We start from the raw sequence: 10,722 nt of genomic DNA on the forward strand, positions 1-10,722 counted from the left end.
TAATTAATTGGGTAGAGGGAATTTTCAACCACATGATTCGTTGCAAAGAGAGATCCAAGCAACGGGACTTCCCTATGGGTCAATCATCATTAGGCTATTAGAAAAATTCAATATTGATACCATGGGGGAATCTAAAGACTCAACCAACCATAAGATCATCTATAATGCCCTTAGAGAAATTAAAATTCTCATCAAGCATGGAGAGATACAAGATGACTCAACAATCAAGGAAGAAGAAGAAGCGAAGATAGAAGAAATAGAAGACACAAAGATTGACAAAGTTATGAAAATATGTAAGAACTTAGCCCAAGATATAAAGAAGATGAATAAAATCATGGAAAGGATGGTGATGCTTATGACATTTAATGGTCTTACCTATGAGTCTTAGAATTCTTAGTTTCTTCAATTATTTTCTACTTTCCATAATATTTTAATTCAGTAATTTCCCTTTTGTAATTTGAATTCCTAGAAATTTCAATTAATAAAAAGAGTGATGTTTTTCTTTCCTAAATGTGTATTTGCCAACATTTTTGCATATTTAAATTGTTGCAATGCATTTGTACTCGCCTTTGTGATTTCGACAAAGGGGGAGAATGATACTCTCAAGATGAGTAAAGTATACTCTTTACTTAATTAAGGGGTATTTTGATTACTCAAAAATACGCTTGTTTATTTTTTTACCACCTCTCTGAGAGATACGGTGTTATCATCAAAAAATGGGAGAATGTGAAACCTTGTTTTGCATGTTACTTCTATGAAGATCCAATGGAAATATGTCTTTAATGATAACAACTAATTTTTATGATGACAACTATTATTTGATGACAATAACTAAAGTCAGACATAAAGCGGTTAAAGATGCAAGAAAGACTCACCGTTTCCCTCCTTGTTTTTCTTTTTAGTTGGAAGTTAGCCACAAACTTCATTTCCTTGTATAAGTGGGTTCGAGAGTCAGTTTACTAAAAGCTCTTAAGTTTGTTGAATACTCTCAAGATCAAATCTTGGGGACATGACTAAGTCGTTTTTTACTGAACCTGTATAATTTATGGTATTCTTCTCTTTCCCTTAAACTCATTTTATATGACTAACTGTTTAAATAACTTAGATACTAAAATTAATTTGACAAAAAATCAGGTATATATAGCACATCTGTGATGATATAATTATGAGAAAACATGATTGTACCTATGTGTTTGGATAAGCAAATCGACCATTAGGTAGTCTAACGTTTATAGGTTAAATTTCATTCTAAGAATGAAACCAAGAATTGGAGGAGCATATGTGATTACTAGATCCTGAATCCATGATCCAAGAGTCTTAAGAACAACATTTATAAGCCAAAGAATGAGATCTACCTTTTTCATTTAAAGGTGAATGACATGTGCATGAATATGATCCAACTTGATTAGAAACTGCATGGATAATACCTTTATTAAGGGATGAGTTATGAAGCAGCTTCACTAGTTTCTAAAATTGGCCTTAAGTAACTAGAGAAGAGTCATTGTTAATAGTTGAGGATGGAAAAACTATACCACCATCATCACCATCATTTGCGTTATCATTGTTGGCCATAGAAACTTTGCCAAAATATGGTGGAAATCCATGTTTGCGATAGAAAACCTCAATTGTGTGGCCAGTCCTACCACAATGAGTGCAAATCTTGGACTTTGAAGTATATTATGAAGGGGTTGAATTTCCATGCTTGGGATTAGGTTTCTTGAATCCCACAACATTGATTAATGCTTTAGAATCTTCAACATATGCAAAATTACATTGTCTCTCGTGTTGAAAAACCATATTTCTATTTTGTTCATGTCAGGTAAGGGATCCATGAGAAAAGTTTGTGATATAACTAGAACAAAATTGTCATTTAGGCCAGTCAAAAACTGAATAGCATGGAGCAAGTGATGATTCTTTCTTGCTTGTCTCATAGCTTCAGATGAACAATTGATCCTGCATGTGAAATTAGGAATTGGCATATAGATTTATAATTCTTCCCAAAGAACTTTCCTTGTGGAGTAAAGTTTAGTGATTATTTTGGAATCTTGCTTTAAAACCTAAATCTTTAGTTGCAATTCTGAAAACAATATATTGTGAAATTGATTCATTCCAAACATCAATGACACTTTCCATGAAAACAACATATTATGCAATTGATTCAGAAACAAAATTAAGTAACCAAGAATAAACAAACATGTTGCATCTGTTCCACAAGTGGAAGGAGGGATCAAGATCATCAATCAGAATTGGCATGGATCCGTCTACAAAATTGAGCTTCATTTTACCACAAAGAGCTCTCTATGCATAGATCCTTCCCATGAATGGTAATTAAAACATTCAAGAACGGGTGTTACTTTTACTGAAGAAGGTCCATCACTATGATGAACATAATAGGACTACTTTGATCCGTGTGTGGATCCAATGGAGCAAGACGAGGTGGCATGGTAGAAGATGAAAGAAAAGAATGAATCAGAGATGGAAAAGTGAAGTTAGATCGATGAAGGCATGTGATACCATGTTAAGAAGTTAAAACTCCGTGAAAGGAAGCTTGAAACTTTAAAAACTCAAGGAAGAAGAAGAAGAAAAATGATTGATTGAAGCATGCATTCTCATTGTTGTGCTTAAATGCCTAATGACACAAGATCAATGTGTATAAAACATGAAAAGAAGCTATCAACTAATATAACTAACTTCAATTTGGTTAACTAACTCTAACAAACTACTTTATAAATATGAAAACTAATCTAACCAATATTTGAAAAGATACCAAAATAGAAAAGTAGTTAAGTTATGCAATATGCACTAATTAATCTTCAACATTTCAAGAACAATAACAAAAAAGTGTGAAAATGAACTAGTGAAGTAGAGAACAATATTACATCTTTTGTCTCAAATTAGATATCACACTGTCGCATGTGAAATGGAGAATCAAAACACACTTCAGATACATGATTGGAAGGTTTTATACATAATAGAGCGCGATAAAAGCTAAGTGAAAATCATAAATAAGGTATAAAATCAAGAGGTAGCTACATGGAAATAACAAGAGCACGTGAAAGGGAATCTGAAGGAAAATAAAAGCTAGTTATTTTGGAAATTCATTATTTGACACGCTTGGCTTACCGGGATTAAGGGTGGCATTGTTGCTTAGAATACCCGAGAAAACCTCAGACATGTTCATGTGCTTTGTTGAACCCCTGTAAGTTGGTGCTCTCTCCAAGCATGATTGCAAGTCATTGCACCATCCACCACCCTACCAAGTACCATAAATTGTTGCTCATTAATAATAATTTATGATTAAAGGGTAATATCTTCGATTGAGGTTTGGGGGCTCCCCCAAGCTAACTCGAATAATAATTTATGAAGGTGTAGAATGATTATTATAAGTGAGAATAGACTAAACTGAATTAGATTTTGCAAGAATTTTATTGAATTTTTTTTTTCAAGTTCTAAGCTTGGTTGTTGTCTATTGTAAACTTAATTTTCTATTTGAAGCTAACATTTTTGAGAATTTGGTTTGATCTTTGAATCTACTTAAATGCATATTTGATACATACATATTTAAATATTTAAATAATAAATAAATTAGAATAGACTCTATTTATTATTTAAAATTTTAGAAAATAAACCTATATATAATATCATAGTATTTAAATTTAATTTACAATAATACTTTAACTATGTAATATATTAATTTAAATTAGAACCCACAATATACTAAAAAAGTTAACAAACTTTGAATCGATATGATATGGGTCTTCATTGTTGTATATAGTTGTTAAGCTTTGTTTTAGTATTGTTAGTTAGTTAAGAGTTAGTTGGAACATTGCTTGCTTCCCAAGTAATGCTTGATATTCTATGTGTTTCATGTATAAGGTTTAGTACTCATGGCAAGTTAATGAGAACTTTGACATTCTAACTCAACAAGTGGTATCATCACCCTGGTTGAGATCTTCATATTGTGCAACTGAAAAACAACAACTTTTCAGTTAGAACTGCTTATTTATCTTACACCAATGCTTCTCCTTTTCCTCTCATTCTTGAACCCTGTGTGTTTTTTACCCCTTTACCATGATTGAATCCTCACACGAAAGATTCACTCAGCCAACAATTCCAATATTTGATGGCTTCTATGATTACTAGTCCATGCTAATGGAGAATTTGCTTCGATAAAAGGAGTATTGGGAATTGATCAAAAATGATATCACAATGGCTTCTCCATATGCGACTCAAGAACAATTGAAGAATGTGGGGAAGAGTAAATTTAAGGACTTGAAGTCCAATAATTATCTGTTACAATCCATTGATATGTCGATCTTGGAAACTATCCTCGTGCACAACACAACCAAGAACATTCGGGATGCAATGCGCCGCAAGTATCATGGTTCCTTGAAGATCAAAAGAGCACACTTGCAATCTTTGCAAAGAGAAATTGAAGTTATTGGCATGAGAGAAACTGGAATTATTAACGAGTACTTTGCAATAACACTTGCAATTTCCAATAGAATGACTACACGTGGAGAGAAATTGAAGCAAGTAGCATTTGTTGAGATGATCTTGAGATCGATGTCAGTAAAATTCAACTATGTTGTGTGTTCCACTGAAGAGTCCAACAATATAACAACTATTTCAAATTGGCCAAGATACATAACTTCTATTGTTCTACATAGAAAGTGTACATAAGACATCAACTTTCATGTGATATATGAAGCGGGATTGAGATTCGAGTATGCTATTTCTACCGTAGTACGCGAGTGTACTACTAATGGAATATGGAAAATAACCCTTTAGAGCTGAGTGAACCCATAAAATAGGAAAACTCCACTAAGATATAATATCTCACCCCATTCAAGATTTTTATTCTTAGGTAGCTCAAAGATGGACAAGGGTAAAGGCAAGGCGACATGAAGACTTGAAGTTTTGTTTTATCGTGTTTTGTTTTGTTGTGTGATCTTGTTTAGAATTATTATGAAGACATATTTGTAATTCATGTATAATGTTTTGTTATATTTCATATTGTACATGTTTGAGATTCCATCTAGACATTAAATATATGCATTCATTAACAAGTTAACACTCAATGCAATGCAATTCTAGACACGTATTATGTTAGGGCGTTACAGTTAGTATCGGAGCAAGTTCATCCTCGACCCAACCAAGAAGTATCATTAGTAAATTATTTTATGAATCTTGTAGGTATAATCCATAATGTCATAGTATATAGTGATATACATGGTCAACTTGGTTTCTATATGTATGACATACAGGTTATGGCTGAGAGACGTAATGGACGTGGGAGGCCTAGAGCCTAGAATGTAAAATTGGAATCATAAATGGGAAATTAAAGAAACCAATGTCCCTAATTCATGCAGCAGATACAGTATATACAACAATAGTTTATGATGCAGATGATGTAGAGGATGTGGGGTCAGTCGCAACCTCAACCCACTCCTCAGAATGTGGGAAGTGAAGGTTTCCAGGATTTCTACAGGATGAAACCTCATGAGTTTGGAGGTAATCTTGATCCTTTCATGGAACATGCTGGTTAATTGGTATGGATGGGGTATTTCAAGTGGTTCCCTGTAGTGAAGAAGAGAAGGTTGCTTTTGCTACCCACATGCGGAGAGGTCCGACAGACAGATGGTGGGTTAGTGCTTCAGCTTCCATGCTTACTTAAGGAATTCAGAAAGTATGGAAAAGTTTCATAGTAGTGTTCCTTGACAAGTATTTTTCGGATAGCTTAAGGGAACATAAAGAGTATGAATTCCAGTAACTTCGTCAAGGAAATATGTTTGTAGCTGAGTATGCGGAAAATTCTAATATACGTCTGCTTACTCCAACCAAGTTGTGTATGCACTTGATGAAAAACGGAAGATAATCCAATTCATGTTTGGTTTGCAAGGATAAATTAAGCATAATGTTGTGCAAAAACGGTTTGATACTTATGCCAAATTATTGCAGCAATGTTATGTAGCAGATAATAGCTTAAGAAGATTAGATCTGAGAAAGAGCAATACAAGAAAGGTGTAAGGGAACATGAAAGAGTGGGTCATCAGTTGAAACCTAAGAGCTCCCCATCCAAGGGAAAGAAAACTTAAGGTTGAAGACAATATCAAGTCTCAAAATGTGCTAGTTGTAAGAGATTACACTTTAGCGAGTGTAGAAGTGGATTGTGGAAGTGTTACCACTGTGACGAGATATACCACATGGTAAAAGATTGTCAAAATTGGAAGGCTTAAGAAGATGTGGGAAAATGAGTGAGTCGGGTGTACAACTTGTATGCTAAAAAGGCCAAGGGTAACAATGATTTGATAACCGATACATGTTATTTGAATAATTCTCCTTTGTTTGCTCTGTTTCATTGTGGAGCATCTCATTCGTTTATTTTGACCAAGTGTGTGCAACAACTTAGATTAAAAGTTATTTCTTTGTCCTTCGCGATGGTAGTCACCCTCGTGACAGGTAACACCGTGGAGACCTAATGGATTTGTGAGTAGTGCCAAATATCTGTAAATGGTCGTGTCTTCTTAATTGACTTGATTTTTGTGTCGTTCAAGAAAATTGACGTAGTTATAGGGATGGATTAGCTCTCCTCCAATTGTGTGTATATTGGTTGTTAGAAGAATACTATTTTCATTCCGACCGAAGAAACTACTTTGGATTATGTGTTTACCACTTTATTGGAAGGTACATATAATTTGATCAATTGTTTATTTGAGAAAGATAGAACTTTTCTTTTGACTCTCACCATGGATTCAAGTGAAAAAAGGATACCTCACAAATTTCAGTCGTGTGTGAATTTCCAGAAGTATTCTCAAAGGATGTCACTTCTTTACCTCTTGAGAGGGAAGTTGAATTCTTCATTGATCTCGTTCTTGGAAGTGCTCCAGTTTCCATTTCTATGTATCTTATGCCCCCGATTGAGCTAAGGGAATTACATAGACAATTGTTAGAGTTATTAGAAAAGAATTTTATCAGCCCGAGCGTGTCTCATTGAGAAGCTCCGATCTTGTTAGTGAAGAAGAAGGATGGTGGTATGTGCCTATGCATTTACTACCGTCAGTTGAACAAGGTCACTATCAAGAAAAAATACCCCTTCCTTGCCTTGAATTGATGACCTACTAGATAAATTGAAAGGAGTGTGTGTATTATTGAAGATAATTTTACGGTCAAGGTATCATTAATTTTGAGTAAAAAGATCTGACTCACCATAGACCTCCTTCAAGACTCAATATGGTCATTACGAATTTCTTGTGATACTGTTCAAAGTGACAAATGCTTTTGTTGTCTTTATGGACTACATGAACCATGCTTTCTAACCTTATCTGAATCAATTTGTGGTAATCTTTATAGACAATATCTTGATTTACTTCCATACTTCACAAGAGCATGAGAAGCATCTTAGGATTGTGATCAATTTTTCGAGAAAAGCAACTCTTTGCAAGTGCGAGTTCTGGATGTCAGAGGTGAGATTGCTTGGTCATATTATATCTTAAAGAAGTGTGGTAGTGGATCCCTCTAAAGTGAAGGTTGTGATTAGTTGGGAAATGCCTAAGAATACGTCAGAGGTTAGAAGCTTATTAGGGCTAGCTGGATATTATCGGTGGCTCATTAAGGGATTATCTCATTTAACATTTCTGATTACCAGACTCACTCGAAAGGAAGTTCTATTATGCTGGGATTCAAAATATCAATGTAGTTTTCTCATGCATGTTAAGAAAGAAATTAACTACCGCTCTTGTCTTGATAATTCCCAACCCTAATCTTTCTTTTGAGGTGTTTTGTGATGCTTCGAAGAAATGGTTAAGAGGATTTCTAATGTGAAATAGTCAGGTTGTAGCTTATGCGTCTCAGCAGATGAATCCTCGTGAAGAGAATTATCCAACACATGATCTCGAGTTGGCTGCAATCATCTTTGCACTCAAGGTGTGGTGACTTTACTTGTATAACATGCACTTTGAGATGTTCTGCAATCATAAGAGTCTGAAATATCTCTTTGATAAAAAAGGAATTAAATATGTGGAAGAGGAGATGGATGGAATATCTGAAAGATTATGACTTCGAGTTGAAGTACCATCCAGGGAAGGCAAATAAAGTGGCAGATGCGCTATGATAGAAAGAGATGCGTACGAATGAGTTGATGGTGTTAGAACACGAGGTGTTGGAAAGATTTCAAAATATTGATCTTCAGTTTGCATGGAATCAAGTTGGTGTGTATATTAGTAACTTGAGTAAGTAATATCGGGAAAAGAATTCGAAAAATGTAGTTGCCGGATTTGGAGTTGCAATCTAGGGTTGGTCATCCTGGATTCACTCAAGCCATGAATGCAATTCTCACGTTTAATTAGAGGGTTTATATACATAATGATTCGAAATTGAGAAGAGAAATCCTAGAGAAAATGCATAAGAGTGGGTTCACCATTCATCTTGCTTCTTAGAAGATTTACCATGATATGAAGAATAAATATTGGTGGTATGGAATGAAGAAACATATTGTTGAGTATGTGTCCTACTATTTAGTGTGTCAGCAGGTAAAGATTGAATATCAAAGGTTGGGTGGCATACTGGAGCCATTGGAGGTTTATAATGGAAATGGGAAAGTGTTTGGTTGGACTTCTTTATAGTGTTACCTCGTACACTCGGTGGTCACATCTCGATCTAGGTGATTGTGGACATGATAACTAAATAAGCCCCTTTCTTGGTCATGAAGGCCATGTATAAGGTTATCAATCTCACAAGATTGTTTGATGTAGAAATTATATGGTCGCATGGTGTTTATTCTAGTATCGTCTTTGACTGAGATCCAAATTTTACTTTGATATTTGAAGAGCATTTCATCATGCTATGGGGACGGATTTGAACCTAAGAACATCAAAGCATCCTCAATTAGATGGAAAATCCGAAAGGACGTAAACCATTGAGAAACTCACAGAGTATAAGTAAGCTAGATGAACCCTAGTTGGTTTAGCCGAAACATCCTTGTATTGCAGTGTCATGAGAGGTCGAGTGCGGTTTAATGGGATCGGAAACACTCGATAATCATGTACGATAATCAACTAAGGAGGATTAAAGACGAATGTCTCGTAGGTTAATCAATTAGGATGGATCATCATAGTAATCCTATAGATTCATGTGTGTGCTTACCTAGTGGCAACTACTTAGTAATGAGGATACCTTAGGATCTAATAGGTTAAAGTGTGATTCATAGGGCTTTCCTAATTCGTAATTCAGAATGTTGGAGAGTAAGACCCGATGAGAGGAAATGTAGAAAAGACTATGTATATTGCCTTACTAGACATGATCCTAAGAGAATAGGGCAGGTAATTTCGGAAACCAACTTAATGGTCATGATCAATTAGAAGGGGCAGAAACATTCATAAAATCTTACATGTGTGGGCATCGAATTTAGTTGTTTGTGGATTCAATTTAACTTGGCTAAGATTCGTATCTTCTTTTGTTTTATATGGAAAGTGTACATAGGACATCAACTTTCACGTATTGTATGAAGCGAGATTGAGCTTGGAGTCCGTTATTTCTAACGTAGTATGTAGTACTAGTGGAATAAGATTATGGACGGAAACCCTTTAGAGTCGAGGAGATTCATAAGATGGGAATACTCTACTAAGATATAATATCTCACCTCTTTCATGTTGTTGATTTTCGGGTACCTCAAAGAATGACAAGGGTAAGAGCAAGGCGACATGAAAACTTGAAGTTCCATTTTATCATGTTTTGTTCCGCTGTGTGATTTTTTGTATGATTATTATGCAAACATCTTTGCAATTCAGGTATAATATTTTATTATATATCGTATGGTACATGTTTAAGATATCATCTAGACATTAAATATATGCACTTAGTACTAAACTAACACTTTAGTAACACTTAACGTAATGCGAATCTAGGCGTGTATTATGTTGGGGTGTTACAAACATCAATTATATGACTTATGATTTAAAATCACTATAAATCATTTAACTTGATTTTTAAACTAATTATTCATTTTTTTAAATGAAAAAAATATGAATATACCTCATACTGTAGAAGCCAGTTATTCTCCCCTGCTCCATAACCTCTGTGCAAATGATAAGCCGGTAAACTTCCATCCAAACAAACTACAAATTCACAACACATCAAATTTTAATTAATAAAAACAAATAATAAACCGAAGAGAAAATAAAGTAAATAAATTAAAATTGAGCTTACGAGCATCAATATCACGTGCATTCGTAACAAGCGTCATGTTCACTAGAAGCCTCTGCTCTTCTTGTGAGTTAACGTGCCATGGCATCACCATGATTAGATACAACAATGCAAAGGTCACGACGAAGTTCATCGTCACCAAAAACGATTGAATCATATTTTCTCAACTCAAAAACAAATCTCTAAAGATAAAACAAATTCAAGAAGAAAGCGAGATGTCAGTGCTCTGGTGTTATTTTTCTATTTGATTTTTTTAAAATGCGTTCAACATAAAAAAATGGAAATATTTTAGTTACATTTTTTTATACTTTACTATTTAATATGATTTTTTTAGAAATTAGTCAATAAAGAATGTCTAATAAAGAATGTCGCTAGAACATCAAATTTATAAATAAGAGTACCAATTGTCACAAATTAATTAATTTAATTTAATTTTTGTATCTTATAAATAAAAATAAAAATAACTTTAAAATATTATTAATAATATATTATAAAATTATATATGGTCAAATATTTGTG

The 10,722-nt window shown here is 34.1% G+C and overlaps 1 protein-coding gene across 1 annotated transcript; it reads right to left on the reverse strand.

Annotated features, from left to right (window-relative positions):
* Positions 1–1,784: 1,784 nt before the first annotated feature.
* On the reverse strand, positions 1,785–10,449 carry LOC127097466 (pectin acetylesterase 9). Its single transcript, XM_051035967.1, has 3 exons — positions 10,207–10,449; positions 10,033–10,115; positions 1,785–3,253 (listed from the first exon to the last, which is right to left on the reverse strand). Exons 1-3 carry the CDS (start codon positions 10,358–10,360, stop codon positions 3,086–3,088), a joined length of 405 nt encoding a protein of 134 aa, XP_050891924.1. The 5' UTR covers positions 10,361–10,449; the 3' UTR covers positions 1,785–3,085.
* Positions 10,450–10,722: the final 273 nt, after the last annotated feature.

Source organism: Lathyrus oleraceus, chromosome 6, assembly GCF_024323335.1.
Source record: "Lathyrus oleraceus cultivar Zhongwan6 chromosome 6, CAAS_Psat_ZW6_1.0, whole genome shotgun sequence".
Taxonomy (NCBI): Eukaryota; Viridiplantae; Streptophyta; class Magnoliopsida; order Fabales; family Fabaceae; genus Lathyrus; species Lathyrus oleraceus.

Coding starts and splice junctions, on each gene's coding strand:
- LOC127097466 (XM_051035967.1), bottom strand. CDS start 10,360: ATGATTCAATCGTTTTTGGTGACGATGAACTTCGTCGTGACCTTTGCA. Junction 10,116..10,206: donor TGCACGTGATATTGATGCTC/GTAAGCTCAATT, acceptor GTGAATTTGTAG/TTTGTTTGGATGGAAGTTTA. Junction 3,254..10,032: donor ACTGGCTTCTACAGTATGAG/GTATATTCATAT, acceptor GGTACTTGGTAG/GGTGGTGGATGGTGCAATGA.